We start from the raw sequence: 23614 nt of genomic DNA on the forward strand, positions 1-23614 counted from the left end.
ATATGGTTTTATAGTTTTTTAGTGTGATGCTGTCTGTTCACCATATATACAGTATATATAGCTCTGTTGTAGCAGATGATTAATGTATGTCTGCAATTATTGCAGACATCTGCAGTTAATGCATCCCAGCTGTCAAAGAGACACTACAGCACCCAATACCACATCAAATAGGTCTCCATACTCACAGTTTGAACACATAACATAGATTAGTTCAAATTATGTTAATGTTACTCCTCCTCTTTGCTCCCAGGAGCAAAGAGTCTGTTCTGTGTCCCCTTTATTGAGAGTGATGGCTCCCGGTCAGGGGGAAAATATTTTAAGCCTCTTCTGAATGTAATTGTAATATTGAGAATGAACATAAAAGGAGCAATGATCAGTGTCTTATGTTGCGTATAGGAATCAATAATCAATACAAAACAGTAGGTAAACATTTTTTTCTGTTTTTAATCAATGGAAAAAAATAAGAAAGGTCCTGTGCAATGTGTTTACACGACCCTTAAGACTAAAAGCTAGACCACCCAGGTGAACAAATACTGCAAAAAAAATATATAAGTGGTTTCCATAACAACACAACCCGGTCAAGGCAAGCGTCACACTGTATTTATTTGCTATCCAAACTTTCCCTTGTGTTAAAATCAGCAGTCAGTCAGTTCAGTTCCTGGATCTTTTTAGATGCTCGGCAGACACCTGGAATCATAGATCGAGGGGGGGGGGAGAAAAGACGCGGAGAAAAGGGAATCTGATCAAGCATGGTGACAAACCATGGGTGACAGATCTTCTCTTGCCTTTCTGTCTCTCCCACCCTCCTCTCCTCTCCAGACAGGGTTGGGCCAAACAGCAGGTGGTGCAGAAGAGAAGCCCGGACATGGGATGTACAAATCTCTGGCTCTCTGACTTGTGCACAGGACAAGCATGGAGAAGCAACAAATCCCAAATTTTAAAAAGTAAGTGATGTTTTTGATCACCACATCTTTGTTACTATTGCTGGTTATTGTAGAGTGCTTTATGTGCTATATAGTAATTTCAAGTTGTATCTTTAAAAACAGGACATTTTGCAGTTAAATTATATGTTATACACTAAATATACTGCATGCATTCATTAATTTTCAGTCAATATGTCGGCCGCTCAGTTTCACTGTATATCAGGCATTCCCTCATGTCAAGTGAATCCAGTTGCATAATGCTTTGTATATTATGTCATCAAGTAGCTCTTTATCTTGCTCCATTACATGTCATGATTTTTTTTTAAGAGAGCCTTTACATAATCTCAGGTCTGCAGATCAAAATGCGCTCAAGACAGAAGAACTGTTTCAAAAGTCTTTCGATCTCTTCCAAAATATAAGATACGATCTTTGAGGTATTAACTCAGGATTCAGAAATAAACTATGCGAGCTTGGATAGGTCGTAAAACCAATTTAGCTAATTCCTTTTATGGAACTAGCGATGGAATTTATGGGATTTTGTACTCTCCATAAAAACTACCGTGAAAAGGAAAGTCTGTACGCTGCTAATGCTTTGATATTGATAATTCATTGGAGAGTATGGTTTAAAGAGTGCTGTGACTGCTGTGAAGACTACTGTTAATAACAATGCATTAATATTGCAGTGTTTCCTCTGGTGTGAATAAAACCCTAAGGGCTGTGAATGTTTGCTAAAGGTCATGTTTGTCAAACAGGATACAGTCTTTCTATCACAGGGGAAAGCCTACATGAAATTTTGGGCCTGAAAATGGTCCACAAAGGAAGAAGGTAGTCACTAAGGTATATAGCAAAAAAGCCTGCAGTGAATAGATATTGTGTTATACACATTCAAAGATATATCACAAAACCTGAGAGTGAGTGCCATCAAAACACACACAGAGGTTTGTTAAACGTTAATGACGAATATTTTTTCATCTCATCACCAATTAATAATCAGCATGTCTGGACAAACTGGTTGGAGTGAGCTCAGATTGGCTGAGGATTTTAAAGGAGGATTTCAATGCATCTGTTTAAGTGTGAAGTTTGAATTTTAATGTGCTTACTTTGTTGTCTGCCATCCATTTTAGACCCCTTAAAACTATTCACCAAATGGACTTATGCCATTTCCATATCTGATTTTGAATAGGAAGTTTTTGTTAATAAGTAAAACCAGCACTCCGCTGCTTCTATATTTTAATTTAAGTGCACTTAAGATTGCTTTTGTTCCGAGTCTTTGCGCCTAATTGTCTTCCATGTTCAGATTTTTTTTTTTCTCTTCTCTCCACTCCACAGCTCGGGTGTCACAGCAATAGCGTCTCTGGCCTGGGCTCGCTGAATAAAGATGCACATGGACTCGAAGAGACAAAGCAGCACTCAAATCAGATGACTCAAAAGAGGAGAAAGGAAAGCCACCCTCTAATCTCAGGTCCGCAGTTTGAAGAATCTGGACGATGTGAGTCATCAGATTACAAAGGCCAAAGGCAATTTTAAGACATGGAGGTGCTTCTGTTTTATGTCTGGAATCTATTGGTAGATGAACTTTGATGTCAACATGGGGTCAAAACTACCATAAATATTTTGATCCACTCACCTGACCTCTGTCAGCATGCCAACACAGTATAGATGATTCCCCCTTTAGAGAGACATAAATGGGAACTAACACGGTTTAATGATGTAGCAGCTACAGGTGACTTGCATGGTGCCTATGATTCAAGACAGTTCAACCACAGTAAGTATGGAAGTGCAGACAACCTCTATGCTCTGGATATATGTTAACAGCACAGAACAACTGAACACTTCATATGAGTACAACACAACGGATTTGATTGAAAACTCAGACAAATACCAATCTTACGTTATTGGTCTCTTCCTGTCCTGCCTGTACACCATCCTCCTCTTTCCAATTGGATTTATTGGTAACATCTTAATCCTGGTGGTGAACTTGAACCATAGAGAGAAGATGACCATCCCCGACCTTTACTTTGTGAACCTGGCTGTGGCTGACCTCATCCTGGTGGCAGATTCCCTCATTGAGGTCTTCAATCTGAACGAGAAGTATTACGACTATGCTGTCCTTTGCACCTTCATGTCCCTTTTCCTGCAGGTCAACATGTACAGCAGCATCTTCTTTCTCACATGGATGAGCTTTGACCGGTACATTGCCTTGGCAAGCTCAATGAGCAGCAGCCCACTGAGGACTATGCAGCATGCCAAGCTCAGCTGTGGCCTCATCTGGATGGCTTCCATCCTGGCCACCCTTCTTCCCTTCACCATTGTGCAGACCCAGCACAGGGGTGAGGTGCACTTCTGCTTTGCCAACGTCTTTGAAATTCAGTGGCTGGAGGTAACCATTGGCTTTTTGGTGCCCTTCTCCATCATTGGTCTATGCTACTCTCTGATTGGGCGCATCCTCATGAGGGCCCAGAAGCACCGAGGATTGTGGCCACGGCGGCAGAAAGCCCTGCGTATGATCGTGGTGGTGGTTCTGGTGTTCTTCATCTGCTGGCTGCCAGAGAACGTCTTCATCAGCATCCAGCTGCTGCAGGGCACAGCTGACCCATCCCAGAGGACTGCTACCACCCTGTGGCACGACTACCCGCTCACAGGCCACATTGTTAACCTGGCAGCGTTCTCCAACAGCTGCCTCAACCCCATTATCTACAGCTTTCTAGGAGAAACCTTCAGGGACAAGTTGCGTCTCTTCATTAAGCAGAAGGCCAGCTGGTCAGTAGTCAACCGCTTCTGCCACCACCGCCTCGATTTACACCTCCATGTCAGGAGCGAAGTGTCAGAGGTGTAACTGCTAAGAAGAGGGACAACTGTTGAGAACCAGTCCACAAATTATACTATTCTTAATATCAAAGTGATATATCACCCAGTGTGAAATATTACCTCAGCTTTCTTCAGCTGTTTAGCTTTGCATCATAGTTGTGCCAGTGTCTCCATTAACCTGCTCACTTTCTGAACAAAAATACTAAAGCACCAAGAATGTACACTCAAAGGTTGGAAATAACTTAATGTGTGTATCTTTGTAGTAGATGACAAATTCACATACAGTACTCAAAAGCTATTTTCACCCAATGTTAATCCCAACGTTGGATTGTTTTCCTTATGTGTATTTGGTGTTATTTCTTCACAAAGTTAGTTGGGTGGCAAAGCAAGTGAGACGTCAGCATATAACCTTGAGGTACAGCCAATGGGCAAAGGTAACGTATAAATAGATGAGTCTCAGAAGAGCTTCTGTGAAACATTTTTTATTGTGTGACCCATAAAACAAATCTTCAAGAATATGTTCAGGCTTTGTAAGAACATGCAACAATAGCAAAAGGGCTGAATCACAGAGTAAATAATGTGTCAAATTGAATCAGGCTATCTGTTTTGAGCTGGAGGAGAAGGATCATTTCAGTTAAAACCTACAGTACATGTACATATCAAGCAGTAAAGCAATGTCAAAAAATGTAATAACAGATAAGGACATCACAATTGGGCAACAAAATAGAGGACACCACAAGGAGCATTGACTTGCTTTTCACTGTCCCCGTCTAAAATATTACTGTACCCCTTGTTTTGTGCTTATCAGCTAACCCTTTTTTTTTCTTCTTTCGTATGTACAGCTTAATATTCATTGGACAATGCAAACAAATGTTCACAAATTTTGTTTTATTTTTAGAAATAAATAAATTGTTACACTTTTCCAGGAATATGAAGAAGAAGTTTCTGATTCTAATCAACAAATGTGTTTCTTAGACTTCAAAGACCAAACAGCCTTTAAAATAACCAGTCTTGTTCATGTCTTCACGTATTCCATGGAATAAATAAAGGGTTATTTAGCCTTATGCTGAATGTATTTATCACAGTCAACCTATGAGGTGGGTCAAACGCATATAAGATACATTTTTTATGGGGGTTGATTCCCCAAAAATGATGGCAGAGTATTTATATGGCAGCAAATGTAGGATTCAGTGAGTGCTCAGTTCAAATATGGCTGCAATTCACCCGAGCTATTACCCTACTTGTCAGTTCCTGTTAGCATGACGTTAGAGCAAAGAGGCAGGTGTTGTTTTGCCAGGAGAGGATGAGACTGGGTAAACACATCATTCAGTGTCGAAAACAAGAAGCATCTTCAGTCTTTTGTTCGCTCCTGTCTTTAACATACATTACGTTGATGAATGACAATGACCAACACTTGAGAAAAGTAATGGGCTCTTGTAACAAATTTTCTGTCAAAACATACTTCATCTGCAAATTTGTGGCTGGTTTTACATCCTTTGCTATAATTGTGAGCTGATTCACCTCTTTTTTATTATTAAATCAATACAAATACTAAAATCAAACAATTAGAACAGCTATTTCCATACCAGACTCATTATGATCACTAGACTTGTGGATCCTCTTAAAATATATCATCACTTACAATCTGATAAAATGCTTGACAGAGCAGACACACCTTTATTACAGGTTAATGTAAAACAGATTACCAGGCTACACAGGTGCAGCTTAAAAATTTTGAATTATATCCCACCAAAGGCTTGATAACAGAGCTTCCATGATAACCTGTCATAAAGTGTTATGGCCTCTTTGTTTGTTGATCTGTCAGAGCAAACATTTTAAATTCTACGTTGTTTTCTTAATCATGCTTACAGCGATCTACATAATATGAAATGTAACATAGATTACAGACTATTCCCTCTGTTATTTGCATTTTTGCAAAAACAAACACTGCATGTACTACAGGTTCAGTGCATTATATGGAAGAGGCAGATGGATGTATCATGTTGCACTGACAATAAGCATACAGGAAACTTTCATACCGAGTATGAAAATTGTACAAGAGTATATAAAATGTGTGTATTGCCAGCCTGTGGTGCGCCTGAGCTGTGTTTTTACATCAGGCAGCCAGAGATAATGGCGTGACTGGGAAAAACAGGAGCCCAAACCACAAACTGTTATTCCAGCTGTATCAGTCCCAGTAGCCTGGGAAAGCAGCGCTGGGGATTGTTTGAATGATTGTTTATTAGAGGTCTCCAAAAATGCAAAACTTGTTGTTGTGCTACATGACACTAAAGATTCTCTTGTATGAAATTTCCACCACACAGTTCTTTGTTCTGTATCCTCATTGTGCAGGTAAATATTCCTACTTTTCACAGTTTTGTCTGTAAAAAAAAACAAAACAGTTTACCTCAACAAAGACAGGTTTTAGTGTGGCTCATACTATAGATTTGTATATCATATGTGGCTGTAAACAGCACATGAGAGCACAGAGGGCACCAAAACAGGAAGACAGGCAAGTAATAATGCAATGAGTGCTGTCAAGTTCATTGATATAAACAAGCAACACCTAGACACCAGAGCCAAGACCCTCCAAGTTCATCCCCAAGGGAAAGGCAAAGGATCATCTTTACATCACACATACAAGCACACAAATTCAAGATGCTGTGAGAAGAGGTTGACAGCGGACTGTGTGTACAGCTGAGACTACTGAGTAAGGTTAAAGGTTTGCGGTGGCTGACGTCACAGAAAGGAAAAAGGGTGTGACTTTTCCCCTTGCTTACAGTCGTCATACTTCCTCTGAATGATGCCGGATTAAACAGCAAAAATCCATCTGATAATAGACTAAATACAACAGCTTTAGGTTATTCTTGTATAATATTGGGATGCTAATTCCAAATGGGGTTCAGACAGCAAAATTATGTAATCTAGAGACAAATTCTGGAGCATGTTTACTGTCTGAATGGGATAAAAATACTGGTTTTATCATTGTATCCCTGCAAGTACAAATATATACAGAGCCCATTTATTACCAGTTTATTAGCCAGTTTATCACCAGACCAACAATCTTGTGCAGAGGTCCTGCAATAAATATGTTATAATGTTCACTTTCTGTTCAGAGGTGTTGATTCAACAATAATAACTGATTTTTGAGGCTGTAGGTAGTGCTGGTATTGCATTGTATTGCATTATATTATTAGATATTTCTAATATTTTGTCCCCTCATGCATGTTAATGAGCATGGATGAAACACTAGAAACATCTTTCCACATACAGAAGCGTAGCCAAGTCCAAGTTAAATCAATACCACTCTGACAAAGTGTCAACAAAAACTAACGTGATAAAGAAATGAAAACTTATTGCAGTGCAGCTGTATTGGATTGCATTAGATTGTACAGATGTACTGAATTAACTGGTACTTAAATATACATTCCCCAAATTCAACTTTCAACTCATTATCAAGTGAACACATCCAGGTCATCATCAAAAATGAGAGTTGATGTTGTCTAGTTTGTAGCTAGAAAACAAAATTTAAAACACGAAATTTACAACAGTCTGCACTCTGCTTGAGCTGCTTAAAATGCACAGAAAACAAAGCAAGCAAAATATAAAAGGGCGAGCACCCTTAAAATTTTTTCTTACGTAAGAAAGGTACTGGACAACTGTAAATTGAGTGGGGTTGGGGCGTGTCAAAGTAATTACAACTGGGTAGTCCAGGGTTTATGCATAATTACAAGGCAGTGCAGTCAGTGGACCTCACCAGCTGAATAATGGATTAGACGTATAATTGCATTTGTAAATTAAAATCCCTTAGAGGAAAAAAAGAGTTCAACAGAACAGCTTCCCAGATACAGAAGGAGGGAAAAAGGATTGAAGGTTCCCATACGTCAGTAATGATGAGGTAGACCCCATCACATTTGTTACTGAAAATATTTTATATATTAAGGCAATCAAGCCCTTCAGTGTTCAGAGTGGTCTGAATAAACAGAAAAGTAAACTTATTACAGTGTGGACCATGTGTGTCCTCTAGTGAATCAAAAAAATAACATAATGACTCCCAATACATGGAGATACTACATTTTATCATAATAAACACGCAGAGAAGCCAAACATAGTAGGTGCTTTATAATTTCCCAAAATAGATCACACTTAATTGTTATTCTTACCTACAAAGGATATCATTAACACTGGGATGCATTATGAGATGGTGGGAAATATAGAACTACTGTAAAATCAGTTACATTTAGCCTACACCTGTATACTAAATGCAGTATGTTGGCCTAATGAATGAGATTAAAAACAATGTCTGTAGGCTGGCAGGTGAGGTAAACAGTATTTGTAGATTGGAGGACAACATGACCGCCCGTAAGAGCCTCATATAGAGAAAAAATGTGAGGCTTTTTACATCTTCCCTACCATACACACCTTCACAAGTGAGGTGTTCAAATCTAAATGTAAAGCAAAGTCAGAGATTCCTAACAGATGACTCAGTATCTAAATTAAAGGCTAACTTGTGAAAGCTTTTAAATTTCAAAGGAAAGCTTTTGAAGACACTGTTATTAACATTTTAATTCCTAACACAGCTTTTGTTATTAAGCTAATAATAATAATAATAATAATAATAATAATAATAATAATAATAACAGCAGGGTATTGCCATTGAAGACAAAGAGGACAAGTCCTCAGCATAGTTTCTTATATTTGAGAGGAAGAGTTTCAGACACATTACAGATGATGGGTTTACAAGGCTGATTCTATAAAGTCAATATTCTTGAACATGACTGTTTGAGGCCAATAATAATAATACAATATAGTGTATTTCTCCATCAGGATTAGCATTGCAGAGAAAGTTTTGAAACATAATTTAGTTTGTGTGGTCAGATAAAAATGTATTATTGTATTATTTTGATGTTTGATGGGAGTTTGACCTCAGTATTGCTAAAATCCTGGCTACAGCCCTACAGAGCAGACCAGAATATTGTCTGTAAATTCATTTAAATAAGTGTAGCCTTTAAAGCTTTGTCCTCATTGTTATGAATGCAGGTGATATATATTTTTTTAAATTCATATATATATATAACAATAAAGACAGTAAATTGAATCAGAAGGTGTATGGGAGACAAACCAGTGGACATAAACAATCAGAAGTGTGTCACGTGTTTGCAGCGCCCCCCTGCTTCAGTCTCTGCAGCAGCGCGCTGGCGTGCAGGCGGACGTGCAACAGATCCGAGCGCATGCGCAACTCATTGTTTTGACTGAAAATGCCGTCGGTTTCGAAAACGGCGGCCAATGCGTCTCCTCAAACCGAGAAACCTACCCACTATACGTGAGTAAAGCTGCCGCGAAGAAACCAACAAAATCGTTCGCCTCCCGAAAAACGTTATTTGCACGTGCACCTACGCGCGCGTGCAATTTCTCGCATTCCTCAACTCTTGTGTGTGCGCGTTGAAAACATGGTGCTTTTCCTGGCTTTGTGACTACCTAACGTTACATAGCAAACAGCGACTACACGCTAACGACAGCAGTCCTAAGGCAGGAAACACGCACATCTTAAATCACTTAATTGACACGGCGACCGTTACCGGAACCGTTTGCAACTGTTTGACAGACTTGAGCAAGTGTTTCGAATAATCCGTTGAATATTACACCGTCAACTCGGTCTGCTAAATGATTAGCCAGGAACTCGCTAACCAGTCTGCTTGTAAATAGCTCGGCCTTATTTTGAGTTCCCTCTTGCCACGCACATTTAAAGACGTACGCTCAAGGACTCAAAACTAGCGTTACGTAAAAAAGTATACGTATCTTTCTATGTGAATACAGAGCTAACGTTAGTGACCCAAAATATAGAAGGCTACACCTCTAGCAGCACGACACCTCTCCGTCTCTCAACTTTTCTGTTTTTTTTCCACCTTCGACTCATTTTTCATCAAATAATAGTGATAAATACTCGCTTATTGATTCCTCCTCATTGGTTTTCTTCGTTGTTTCAGATACTTGAAGGAGTTCAGGACAGAGCAGTGCCCGTTGTTCCTCCAGCACAAGTGTACGCAGCACAGACCCTTTACGTGCTTTCACTGGCATTTTCTCAACCAGCGGAGAAGAAGACCCATAAGAAGAAGAGACGGGACCTTTAACTACAGCCCGGACGTTTATTGCACGAAATACGACGAGACAACAGGCATTTGTCCGGATGGAGATGAGTGAGTCCCTGTTTCAGTCATTGCTATCCATCAGCTTCATGAAACTGTCAGTGTGTTGTGATGCAGCTGCAGAAATCACTGATAATTTGCTGCAATGTTTTGGGGTGAGGAGCTTTCTAACTATATGAATACAAAGCAGAACTTGAATCAAACCAGTGACCCTGAAATATTGATCAGCAGGTCATTTTATTAGTGGTGGATAAGTGTTTCTGTGTTCCCACAGCTGCCCTAAATAGTTTTGAGATGTGATGGAGGACTTGTGTGTGTAAATACCCTTTGGCTTTTTTGATAAAGTAGTATTTCATTGCTTCTTATAGTCAATTTTACAGTCAAACTGTAGCGTTTTATCATTGTGTTATTTATTATACAGACAAAGGAGGGGCTGCTATGTAAGGCAAGGCGAATTTATTTGTATAGCACATTTCAACAACAAGGCAATTCAAATACAATTAAAATGTGTTAAATTGGAAATAAAAATAAGCTAAAATAGAATAAGACAGATAAAACAGGAGAGTAAAAGATACAGTGCAGATTAAGATAGTAAACAAAAGCCTCAAATTTGATTTAAAAAAAAAAAAAAAAAAAAGCGAGAACCGTTTATTTAAAAGAACTGAGAGTTGCAGCAGACCTGCAGTTTACAGGGAGTTTGTTCCTAGATATGTGAAGCGTAAAAACTGAACGCTGCCTCTCCATGTTTAGTTTCGACTCTGGGGACAGAAAGCAGACCTGTCCCAGACGACCTGAGAGGTCTGGATGGTTCATAACAGCAGTAGAAGATCAGAAATGTGTTTTGTTGTTTTATAAACCAACAGTAGTATCTTAAAATCAATTCTCTGACAGACAGGAAACCAGCGTAAAGATCTGAGAACTGTAGCTGTGCTGTAGCAATGTGAGCAGGGGGGCATGTGTTTCTGTTGCTGGTGCATTTTGAGTTAAATTGTGATTAAAGAATCAAATTTGTTCATTCGTTGGTAATTTTACCAGCTTGCCGTGGCTACAGTAACTTAATCATATGCACACAAGGTGGATGTACAATAATGAAAGCGTGAAGGTTAAGCAAACTCTCTGTTTAATGTGGCAATGTCAGCTCAGCTTCGCCTGAACTGAGATTATAAACGTCCTGTTTGATTATTAAAGCCACGTATACATTTCCAAGCGGTTGAAAAGAGTGCTCTGAAGATAAGATGGAAAACTGGGTGTATTCTTGACATTAAGTTAAGCATGAAAGATGAAAAATATGATTCTGTCATTTTGCAATTCATTTGTTCATTCATTTAGTTCCCTTATTTGAAAAGAAGGATGTTGCAGCAGGTGTTCGCACCGTGATTGCAAGAATCACGTCTTGCCTTGTTCCTTGTTTTGTTGCATACATCATTATTATTATTAGAGTAAGTGCCAGATTTAATATTTCTAATTGAACTCACCCTTTGGTTGGAATCATTGCATCTCTCTGTTTTTGCCGCTATGATTTTCAGCTGATTACAAAATGTGGTTTCATGCGCAAACATTTTTTATCGCTAGCTTCATATTTTCACAAATGTCTCCTGTTAATCCTGTTTACAATAAGACACCAATCTGTTTGTGTATTTCTCATGTGTGACCACTAGTCTCCATTGTTTTGCACACATCATCTGTCCTCTGTCACTGTAACAGGAAAAACAGAGATTTCTTTTTTTTTCCAAACGGCTTGTGGCTTTAGAAAAGTGGAGCATTAACATGTTTATTGACTGCTGAGTGGCACAGAAACTAGATATGTGAATTCTTAAAATGGGTCGGACTGGTGTTCCTCCTTTAATCTTCCATCATTTGTGTATAAAGACCGTTGTTTTTAGCCACCTCTCTCTGTATGACTGTAGAAATTGAAAAGGGTGCAGCATTTAATTGAGCTCTACACAGAAATAAAAAAAAAAAAGAGCTGAAATTATTGAACTAATGGATAATGAACGACTGCAATCCTTACAGTTCCTCCTCTGCCAATGGCAGCTATTTTTGTATGACCTTACACGTTGCTATGGCAACTGTTGCTACTCAAGAAAGGAAAATTTGGTTTATTCAAGAGGCTTATTGCCTATACATTTCTCGAGGAATTGCTGATGTGTCGGCCCTGCATTCAAAGTAGAATCTTATTCCTGATTGAAAATGTGCTCAACTACAATAATTAACTCATTCTAGTGTAATTAATATGTCTTGTTTGCTCATTCTGAATTTTTTAATATAATTTTTTTGAATGTCAGTCCAATGCTTGCCTGTTTCATGCTTGTTATAGTCAGGTCATATGAAATAATATATAACATATAATGTTCGTTATGATCAGTTTAGATTTCAGGTCTTAGCTGCACTTTTTTGTTTATTATTTTAACGTGATACCAAGTCAGTTTTATGCACATAAACAGTTAAATATTTCAGTGTTGTGTTCTTGCTTCTTCAGCTGTCCTTATTTACACCGGACAACGGGTGACACAGAGCGCAAGTACCATCTACGCTATTACAAGACTGGCACTTGTATCCATGAGACAGATGCCCGAGGGCATTGTGTGAAGAATGGCCTCCACTGTGCTTTTGCTCACGGGCCACATGATCTCCGACCTCCAGTCTATGATATCAGGTGACATACAAAGCAAATACTGGCCTCTCTTTTCCCTGCCAAACTTTTCACTCACAAGCCTCACAATAGAGCCAACAAATCAGCCAATTTAGACATAATGTAAACAAAATACCATTTATGGTAGGGGATTAACGTATCGCCAGACTCACACTTTGGGTTTTTGGGTTTAGCTTCATTTCTAAAAAAGATAAACTTCTTTTTATTGAATTCTGTGCTGCCGAAAAGGTCTGATACCAGCTAGACTGTTGAACTAAGTGTTTCCTGAGCAAAATGTTTGTAGTAAAAATTCAGGAATTAGATTGATAAGTCTATGTAATCATTACATCATCTAATTTTCATTGGTGAGTTTGTTTTTCTTGGTATTTTAAGAATATTTCAAGATATTTGAAGTATGAATATTGTGATGCTGTTACACCAGCCTTTAGCCAATATTAAGATACAGTATGTGTCAGATGCTCCAATTTCAGTTTTTTTATTGGTATATTTAGACTTTTGAGATTTCGAGCAAATGGATAATATGATAAAAAAAGGGATAATAACATACATTTTATGTGCACAGAGAGATCCAAGCACAAGAGGCCCTCCAAAATGGACAGTTGGGATCTGGGGAAGGTATTCCTGATCTGCAACCTGGTGTACTAGCCAGCCAAGCCATGATTGAGAAAACTCTGACAGAGGACCCACGGTGGCAAGGTGAGTAACACCCCCCCACCCCCTACCCCTACTCTAATGACAATGGTAAACAAACCACAGTTCACCACAAAGTTTTTATTTTCTGCTTGATGAAATGAAAAATGACATTAATACTTTGTACCTATTTTACAGATACCAACTTTGTTTTAGCCAACTATAAAACAGACCAGTGTACTAAGCCTCCGAGACTTTGCAGACAGGGCTACGCATGTCCCCACTACCACAACAGTAGAGACCGAAGACGAAATCCACGAAAGTTCAAGTACAGGTGAGCTAAACAGGTCAAGACGACACATCAGATACATCAGATAATTAATATGACAGTGTATGAGCTGAGAGACAAAACACATGGAGTAGAAACAAGGTCACGCAGCTATGTGGCTGAACAGTAGACAATACTGAGACACAGATGACAAGAAGAAAATTCAAATTAATAGAAAATGAATAACTAATTTGTTAAACACAGCACTTACTTTACTGGCAGATAAGTAGGTTATCGAGTGTCACGTGTCGCAGGTTTCGATGGTTCTCAGGGATTTGAGCCGATGTCTTATCATACATGCAGAAGCCTCAGGGTCCTTTTAATGAAGGAGATGTAATTTGCCCACCTAGCATAATATTCCTCCACCTGGTTGATGAGTCTAAAAGATATATATATATATATATATATATATATATATATATATATATATATATATATATATATATATATATATATATATATATTGCAGATGTTTATTAATCAGAATAGGCTGCAGACACATATCCCACCCACCCAGTACGTAGTTTTCTTGTCTCTTAGTCCAATAAGTATTTTTCCTGAAGGAACCTCACATCACAGTGTTTTGACTTAAGAAATGCCAAAACTTTTTTTTCTTTTAATAGGCAAATTTAAACCCTTAAAAAATAGCACAATCCCTTATAATACCATTGCATACTGTGCATGTGCACCAATACATTTTTTTATATCAGCATCTACCATAATCTGAGAGAAACACTACATAAAACAACAAAAACATGCAGAGTTGACATTCAAAAAAAAACAACCACGAGCTACGACTAACTTTAAAAACAGTGCCATTAAGTCATGTAGTTGCAGTATGTGTAAAGGTTTACAACTGTGTGTGTAACACTGCAGGTCAACTCCTTGCCCTAATGTGAAACACGGGGACGAATGGGGCGAGCCATCAAAGTGCGACAGTGGAGACAGTTGCCAGTATTGTCACTCTCGCACCGAACAACAGTTTCACCCAGAGGTGAGTGAGAGTTTTCTCTTTCCTTAAAATGACCAGATAGGTCGGTTACAACCTTCTACTACCTCTACTTCACTGTGAAATATCTTTCAACGTACAGAGTGGGTGTTATGAGATTTTTGTTCTCAGCAGAGATTCATAAAAGCCTTAAATTGACCATTTATGTAAATTGAAAGGTTTGCCACCAGAGAAGATTAGTAAACTAATCATCCATCTATATTCATGGTAGATTGTTGACTCTGGTGCTCTATGCCAACCTTTATACCTTGACTGCGGTGTGTAATTTTTATGGTCTAATAATCCTAATTAGGCCTAATTATTGGCGCTGACAAGTCAATACAAAAAGCCTGATAATGGAAATAAAATGTGATAATATACGGTACCTATAAAACAGTTTTCTCCCTCTAGGATATTTTCTAGTTCATGACACTGTATTTGTGAGGTTTTCCATTGTTAATATTTGATATTGATCTTAACTTTCTCTCTCATTGATGTGTGATTCATTTTTCTATCCTTTTAGATCTACAAATCCACCAAATGCAACGATATGCGGCAAACTGGATATTGTCCCAGAGGACCGTTTTGTGCGTTTGCACACGTAGAAAGTGAGTGAAAGTTTCAACACCAAATACTGTGTTATTTATTTATTTCCTGTAGTGATGTGATAAAGTGGTTCAACAAGTATTTTTTTTTTTTTTTTTCCTGCTCATCTAACTTTATTTGGTGTTTATTGCATCATACATTGATAACTCTTTGATAATAAGAGGAACGTTGACGTTATTGGATGTTAGCTTTCAGCAGCCTGGCTGGTTAAAGATTACATGCAGTTAAATATATTTTTAATCATTTCAGGAATTCCCTCTACAGAAGAGACCATGAGCTCGTTGCTAACGGCGATACAGTCAAGTTCACAGTCCCAGCTGAGCTCTCAACAGTATTCAGAGTGTCCAGTCAGTGAGTGGAACAGTGGAGGCAACTCCACCACCAGTGCAACCAGTAGCAACGGCCAAGTAGGAAGTGTATGTTTACTCTGTTGTTATGTTAATTATTTGATAGGAAATTTATCAGCATCAACTTGGCACTCAAAAGTAGGCAAATGTCTTAAAATATTATGTAAATGTCTGATTTTATAACTAAAAATCAATTCAGCTGATGCAAACCAGACGTTTACTTGTGGGCATTTTGTTATCATGCTCTAATATTTCTGTTTTTTAATACATTGATTTGTCATGATATCTATTTTCCTTTTTATTGTTTTTTAATCTCATTCCTACATTGTTTTAAAAGAACATACAATATCCTGCGTCAGCATGATATTTAAGAGGATAATTTAGTAAAAAACAGCAAGTTTTCGTTTATTGTTACATATCCAATCTAATCTCAATCAGCAGTCATCACCTTCATACTCATACTCAGAATATTGCTTTTTATTTTATTTTATTTTTATTGGATCATCGTTTTATTAAGATCATGTTCACTTCTCTTTCTCAGGTTTCATGTTCAAATAGCTCAACTGTAACGCCAAGCTCAGGAAGCGACAGTTTGTTATCCCCAGTGGGATCCATCAGCAGGCCCAAATCCTTAACTAATAGTAGTTTATGTTCAGAGTCCACCACATCCAGTGTCTCATCTCTGACGTCTAACTATCCTAAAGCTCCGGGCTTTGAACGTGAGGATCAGGTATACAGACTGCTCTCTTTAGTTTTAGGAAGAATACAACACATAGACAACTTAGGGCTTTGTCATTGTCAGTCATTTTGAGTCACTGTTTTATTTGTCATTCATTATTTGTCATGTCATTTTTTTTATTTGTCATATTTGAGACATTTTCTTGTAGATTGAATTGTTTTTAAGTGATTTCATGTATTGGATCCTCAGTGTTTGGGGAAAAAACACAGAATATCCATAAATAATGCAGATGTAGCTTGTTTGCATTCATAACACTGCAACACACATCAAGGGTTCATAATTAGAAATGATGTGATGGTTGTGGTGGTGAAATATTTCAGTTTACGGAGGATCTATCAAGTATTGATTAGTTCATAATTAGGTTGTGGGATTCTGAGAGGCTCAATCTTACAATCAAACTGCCTAAAAATGTTTTAACACTGCACACATGAGCAAAGAATATTTGTAACTGAAGACTAAGAGTTTAGCTGCTCTCTGAATACTATCCACTCTCAGTACAAGGTGTCTATTTTGTTCAGGATGTACTGTGATCAGAGGCAATGTGTTAAAATCATTCTTAGAGCCATAAGTAGCAGGCTAGGTTCAGTCAAGACACATAAACCTCTCATGCTGATGGGCTGCAGTTCAGCACACAATTACCACATTAATCATGACCATAACAAAACCTACTGACTTTGGACAGGATTTAAGGCTCTGTCAGTGCAGGATTAGATGTCACCAAAGTCACAGTTAGCTCTATCAAGTCAACTGAATAAAGATTAAAGTGTGTGCTAAAATAGGCTCTTTTAATTTTTATCTGTAAGTGCAGCTTCAAAATGGCTTTAATTGATATTGCTTATCTAGATAAAAGAGATTTGTCATTTAATGTGCTGCTTCCGTGTTATTCTGTCATTTTTAGATTAAGAATAAGGGACACATGGATCAAAAATTGATGGACCAAGAAAAACAGGTTTGTGTTTAGATGTGGTACTTTGTGGCAATAGTGTGGTGATATTACATATGATATGATGCGTTTATTTATTTGTCACTGTAAATATAATTTATAGGGTATTACTTTTTTTCTTAGGTTGATTTACTGTTGCTGTTTGTGAATTTATACGTTTCTTAAAAGTGAACTGAAACTTAAATTAACAACATTAGAAATAAAACTTTTCTTTGCTTCCCTTTTTAGACACAAAATACTGTATTCTCTGCGGTGAACCCTTTGGCATCAAGCTTTACCTCCAGTATAACATCAAGCTTGGCCTCTAGTATTGGCTCAGATAGTTCTTCACCCACCACCTTATCAACAATGAATGCAAAAGCCACTCCTTTCTATCCAGGGAGCAACACAGTGGAGTCTGTTATAGGTACGTGTATGTAAAACGTGATCCATGACCGCAATCGCTTTTTTTTTTGTTTTCTCGTCCAATCTCAAGTCAGATAAGAAATCAGAACAATCAGAAATGTTGTTTTTCCCCCTCAGGATCCGCTCTGGACCTCAACTTCAGTGACATTAATGTTGCATCTCTGGAGAAGGAGTTAGAGGAGCAAGACAACAATGTAGGACTGGCAAGTAAGTTTACAGTAAAAACCTGTTAATTGTTTGATCACAGATGGTGTCGTCATGATTTTGCTCGTGAAAATATTTCAACTCTTATTTACTGTGTCCCCATAGGTCAAAGGGTGCTGGGTGGATCCGCTCCAGTTAACATTCCTGGCTCCCTGGCACGATCGTCTTCTTTGAATTCCTCATCATCGCTCTCCACCTCCCCGCTAAGCTCCCTCTCCCAGTCCCTGTCACAGTCTCTGCTGTCTGGGACGGTATCACAGCAAAATCAACCTTCAAACATGTTAGCCAAGCAAGAGCACGGCCTCCTGGGAACACCCACCTCCTCTTCCCAGAACTCTTTGGGTAAGCTGATAGTATCTGACATTTTGCTCCCAAGTGAGCCGGAAAGCATTTGAAGCTGTTTGAATTTAGATTTTAATCTCCAGTATGTCAGTAAAGAATTACAAAAGTTCTTGTAGACTTGCTACACTACTGCTCTGTTCAAAAATGTTCACATTTAGGAATTGAGCACTTCAAAACTTAATTGTTTTGTTATGCAGTAAATAAAACTAACAAGTTTGCTTCTGTAAGAAAACTATCTGTACAGAATATGACACTCCCCATCCTTAGACACTCAATTAGGAATAAATATATATATATACACACACATATATAAGGGAAAATTCCCCCAAAAAACCATTAAACAGGGAAAAAATGAAAAAACTTCAGGAAGAGCAACAGAGAAGGAATTTGTCTTCCAGGACAGACAGGCATGCGGTCGATGTCGGTTGCACAATAGACCAAAAAAGCAAACTTACAATATGGAAAAGACATTATTATAGATGGACTGGACATAGATGAAAAATGTGGTGATAAAATTATTTTTAAATGATTGTTGTTGAATGAAATTTTCCACTTCTGCACGACTAACCATTAACTTTTCCGTTTGGTCTTGTGATTTTAACACCTCACTCGGCTAGGCTTGAACGGAGGAGCTAGCAACATTTGGGACTTTGTAAGTGGCAGCTTTTCACCGAGTCCATCTCCAGTTTTCAGCAGCCTAACCTCCGCAACCAGCAGTGCTGATCTGGCCCGCCTTTTTAGAGAACTCGATGAGGCCAAGAGGAAGATTAAACAGTGGGAGGAGGCGTGGCATCAGGTCAAACAAGTACGTGTTTTTAAATGAACTTTTCATAGCTTTACATGTATCACAGTAACCTCTACCGTCACGAATCGCAGGTATTTTTTTTTAAACAGAAGGATTTTTTTTTCCAGGCTTGTGAAGCTTGCCAGAAAGACGCCCATGAAGCAAAGGAACAAGCAAAAACGGCAGAAGCAGAGCGGCAGCTGGCAGAACAGAAATGGGAAGAAACAGAACGCAAGCTGAAAGAGCTCCAAGGGGACTTTGATGTGCTTTGTCGCACCCCTGGAACACCTCTCCTACGTAGCTATGGCGAGCTGGACCAGCTCCCCTTGTCAAAGCTTCACTCCATCCAGAGTCAGCTGCGTAATGACCTAGACCTTATAGACGGGGTAAGAAAGACTAGATTACACACAGCATTTCATTAGTAGCATCTTCGTAGTTTAAAAAAAAAAAAACACGGTTTATCAGGCTATCATTCAGATCTACAGTACTGTGCAAAAGTTTTAGGCACCCTAGATGTTTAGATTCTTATCCATTATGCAGTACCATCAGGGAGGTGTCCCAAATTTATTCATGACATGACAATGACCCCAAGCACACAGCTAGAATCATAAAGAACTATTTTCATCAACAAGAAGAATGATGAGTCCTGCAACAGATGGTATGATATGGCCCCCACAGAGCCCTGATCTCAACATCATGGAGTCAATGTGGGATTACATGAAGAAGCACCTGAGATGCCCTAAATAATAAATCCACAAAAGAACATTCTTCTCCAGGATGGTTGCAACAACCAACCTGCAAGTTACCATGAAAAACTGTGTTAAAGTGAACCGAGGAGAACTGCTGCTGTTTTAAAGGCAAAGCTGCTCACAGCAAATATTGATTTCATTTAGGTTTCTGCTTTACTTTGTAAGAAGTTAATTGATAAATTAAAACAATTTATAGCAATATTTTTTGTAAGCATTCTAACTTTACTTTTAGTGCCTAAAACGTTTGCACAGTACTGTACATCAAGCATGCTAATTTAAAAAGTCTGCATGAACTGTATTTCCCTAAGTTGCAGCTGATATTCGTTCTTTTCTTCCCCAACAGGTAATATATCAGCTTCAGTCAAAGAAATGTATAGTTTGCCAAAAGCATGATCGTTGCATTGTTCTGCAGCCTTGCCAACATTATGTACTATGTGAGAACTGTGCACCTAGTAAAACAGAATGTCCCTACTGTAGAACAAAAATATTGAAGTGGTGATGTACAATTACTCAAGGTACTATTTAAAGAATTAGCCCTTTGAAAAACTACTAATAGATATAACATTTTCTAAATAGCAATGTCTGTTTCATACAGTGATTGAATTAATTTAGAATAAAAATGATGTTTGACTGATGAAACACATAGTATTATGAATTAGGTTGTGTACAGGGGATTCAATCATTTTTAGTTTTTGCTCATTTTATGTGTACATTACCTCGGTCACCCGGATAACTTTCTGTATGAAAAGCCATGCACTCAAAATTAGAATATTGAATTATCTTGTGATGCCCTTTTAACCCTCATCCTGCTCTGAATTTCTCAAATCTTTAATCATGATTCAGACAGTCAAAATGATGTACGTGTCCAGATGTGTCCAAATATCTAAATTGTCTTTTTTACACCCAGTTACAAATACATTTGGCTAAACACATAATCCAGTTGTGCTTCCCCCAAACAAAATGCAAATATGCATTGCCAACCTGACATATTTCTCTTAGACTAAAATTGCAAACAGGACCAGTAATCCCAGTGAAAAAAGCTGGAGACAGAAAGACATCATCTGTGAGTTTAATGGATTGAAATTAGTGTGGATAAATGCGTCTGTGATCTCCTGAGGTATTATCTTCTTTACTTAATGCACTTAAAGTCGCCCCAGAGCAAATTCAAAGACATTTCAGAAAATACTGTGGAGATGCGTGTAAAGCCAATGAAAGTTTTAGTAAATCTGTTACATCACATATTGTTATATTTAAAGAACTGTAACTTTAACATTATATCTTAACTGAAAATGGATACATGCTAGTTTTAAAAAATCTTAAAAGTCATATATCTGTCACTTACTGGAAGTCTTAAGATAGTTTTTTCAGTGTAAAAAGTTTGTTAATCAAATTATTCTTTGATATATATACGATAATATCAAAGGGTGCTGCCTTGTAGCTCACTGATGTTCACAGGAGAATATGGAAATACACACAATGATAGAGAAAAACAAAGCCATTGTTGATAGTTCGCCACAATAGTTAGTATTGTAGACATTCCAGGTTGGGACATCAAGGGCGAGGAAGTCACTGTGTACATTTTTGAAACATACAAGCAGGAAATGGTGAGTTCACTCTCACACTAGTCTGGTGATGTTAAACATAAAATGGGCAAAACTCAGAGCTACTTTTTCTTTATTTAAAGAGGACTACAACTAAATCAAAGAATCACAAGGTTGCGTTTGGGAGTAAATCATAGAAAACTGAGAAAACACCTCAATGTGACTGATACATAATCCAGAAATCATATTTTTGTGTTGGCCTAATTAATCATCTCAATAGTCTGGAATACCAGAAAAAAAAAACTGTGTACTCTCTCCATTCACAAAGTATGGAGCTTCCAAAACTGAACTGGTGAAAAGGATCCATTTCATTGTACCAGAAAGCACTACGACGTTTCAAAGCTCCATGCTCTGTGGAACGAGTACACGCTTTCATTCTTGCATTCAACACTAATGGGGTGTGAATAAAAGATGAAAAAAATAATCATCTTTGGCCAAAGTGTTGTCCAACAATAGCAACTGAATATGCAGATATGTAAAATGTTTCACATCTAATGTACCTGTATCTGTACATCAGCAGCAGTAAATCAGACTAACCAAGGAAATTAAAAAACACAAACTATTGTTGTGTTCCTCCTTAAGTAAAGCCACATTTTGTTAAACCCCAAATTTTCACAGATCTCATTAATTTTATTAAAGCAACTAGTCAAGCATCATTATTTTGACCAACTTTCTGAAGAAGTTTGATTTCTTATTAAAGCACTTTGTTGACCTGGGACTATTAAAGGGTATATAGATTTTTTTTTTTTTTTTGCTTTAAGCTGCTTTGTAGGTATTCTTTTGTGTCTTTTTTTAGATTTATACTTTTTTTTCTATATAAGCTAATGTCTGAAGCTTTTGTGTGTACTGTGAAACATAAATTGAATATTTCATGTTTCCTATTGTTAAATCATGGCATGGTTCTACATATTAAGATTTAATAGAAAAGTACTTAATAGTTCCTACTTTCATAGTTAGATTTATAAAATTTCAATCAAATAAGTGCAAATTTAAAATGCATTTTAGGCATAACCAGCAGCTGTAATATCAGTAAGGCACATGCTACATGTTAAGGCTGTTATTCAATCAGTTAGTTTTGTTTTGTAGAGATTTATATAGCCTAGTCATTAGAGAAGCATGTATTGTATTTGCTAAAAGCCTGAAATGGTGATTTTTTTTTTTTTTTTTTTTGTAGGAAACTAGCCTCTTGACCTTGTCTAGAACATATCGGCCTCTAACTCTAAAGTGCCTTGACTTAGTGGAAAAGGTTATGTGTAGAATTGTCAGAGCAAACACAAGTAGTTGACGCTTGTGCACAGGTTTCTGCAAAAATGTGTCTTGTTTAACTTTGCAGAAAAGTTGACATTCTGTATGACTATATGTGTGTGTGTATATATAAATATATGCCAGTTGTATTTGGCCCAGTCCCATTAAGTATTTCTGCAGAAGATAATTGAAAACAAACATTGTCAGTGCCTGTGTCCTGACTTTCAACCTTAAGAAATGACCCTTCCCTCTCCCCGTCATTCCTTGGTCGTGGTGCTCTTTTGGTGCAGCTTCAGTCTTTGAAATTAGGTTTTTCAATTCAGCGTTTGGGAGTATGAGAACATAAAGACACACATGAATTTGTATAGAAACATATAAAAATGCTTTTTAAAGAGCTCAGTAACTTTTGTTTTGATGTAATAATTCTGCAGTGAATGAAGAATTCTGTAGTTAACTTGTAAGTTGTATTTTGCATAGGATCTGTGCTTAGGTTCCTCTAATTGAAATGACCTTCTACTGTGTTAAAGAATCTTTTTATTCTCGCTTTAAATTCAATAGAAAATCATGTATCGCCAGGTACACTTTTTGCTACTTATAAATATGGGAAAATGCATTGTTTACATTCACATAAATGACAATTAAGCAACTCAGAGGAAAAATATCAAGAAATGTTATGGTATTTTCATGATATAAGCGTTTTCATGATTATATTACGGCATAAAAGGCAGGCTAAACACATCTGGTATTGCATGTTATGCGATATATATTAACCAGCTACAAAAATAGAAAAAAAAAAAAAAGTTCGCACTGTGTCACACTGCCAGAATATTTGTATTGACTTATTTTTAGTGTAGTAAAGGCTTAATAACTTCTGCAAGCTTTGCTGCTATTGGAAAAGGTATTAATGTAGTTTCTTGTAATACATTTAGATGTTTGAATGTTGTTATGCATCCACAGCTCAGATTTCAGAAACTATGAAATAATCTGTCTTCTGCATCTAACTTGACTAAACCTTATTTGATTTAATTATTCATTTGTAAATCCATTTTGAGTCTAATTTTCTGTACTTTTGTAAATCCCTTAGAATGATGTCACAGACATGTACTGCTGTAGATTGTCCGTTTTTTAATTGATTTGAAGGTAAATGTATTTTTGTTGCTTTTTTTTTTCCCT

At 37.5% G+C, this 23614-nt stretch overlaps 2 protein-coding genes across 3 annotated transcripts; both read left to right on the forward strand.

Moving 5' to 3' along the window:
• The first annotated feature begins 452 nt into the window (after nucleotides 1–452).
• Nucleotides 453–5242, forward strand: gper1 (G protein-coupled estrogen receptor 1). The gene is made up of 2 exons (XM_067570958.1): nucleotides 453–944; nucleotides 2253–5242. The coding sequence occupies exon 2, from the start codon at nucleotides 2656–2658 to the stop codon at nucleotides 3757–3759; it is 1104 nt and encodes a 367-aa protein (XP_067427059.1). The 5' UTR covers nucleotides 453–944; nucleotides 2253–2655; the 3' UTR covers nucleotides 3760–5242.
• Nucleotides 5243–8946: 3704 nt separating this feature from the next.
• On the forward strand, nucleotides 8947–22595 carry unkl (unk like zinc finger). 2 transcript variants are annotated; one of them, XM_067571091.1, is made up of 16 exons: nucleotides 8947–9054; nucleotides 9719–9928; nucleotides 12357–12533; nucleotides 13093–13226; nucleotides 13359–13494; nucleotides 14365–14482; nucleotides 15000–15084; nucleotides 15332–15498; nucleotides 15971–16159; nucleotides 17067–17117; nucleotides 17340–17517; nucleotides 17634–17723; nucleotides 17826–18062; nucleotides 18680–18867; nucleotides 18975–19232; nucleotides 19939–22595. In XM_067571091.1, exons 1-16 carry the CDS (start codon nucleotides 8990–8992, stop codon nucleotides 20092–20094), a joined length of 2439 nt encoding a protein of 812 aa, XP_067427192.1. In that variant the 5' UTR covers nucleotides 8947–8989; the 3' UTR covers nucleotides 20095–22595. The 2 variants fall into 2 exon arrangements, with proteins under 2 accessions (XP_067427192.1, XP_067427193.1); XM_067571092.1 differs by lacking the exon at nucleotides 15971–16159.
• The last annotated feature ends 1019 nt before the right edge of the window (nucleotides 22596–23614 follow it).

The sequence above is a fragment of the Thunnus thynnus genome, chromosome 17 (genome assembly GCF_963924715.1).
Source record: "Thunnus thynnus chromosome 17, fThuThy2.1, whole genome shotgun sequence".
NCBI lineage: Eukaryota > Metazoa > Chordata > Actinopteri > Scombriformes > Scombridae > Thunnus > Thunnus thynnus.

Bases quoted from the DNA above. Each gene is read 5' to 3' on its own strand.
- gper1 (XM_067570958.1), top strand. From the start codon at position 2,656: ATGGTGCCTATGATTCAAGACAGTTCAACCACAGTAAGTATGGAAGTG.
- unkl (XM_067571091.1), top strand. From the start codon at position 8,990: ATGCCGTCGGTTTCGAAAACGGCGGCCAATGCGTCTCCTCAAACCGAG. The intron at 13,495-14,364 runs GTGAGCTAAACA...GTAACACTGCAG, and splicing joins CCACGAAAGTTCAAGTACAG to GTCAACTCCTTGCCCTAATG. The intron at 19,233-19,938 runs GTAAGAAAGACT...CTTCCCCAACAG, and splicing joins ACCTAGACCTTATAGACGGG to GTAATATATCAGCTTCAGTC.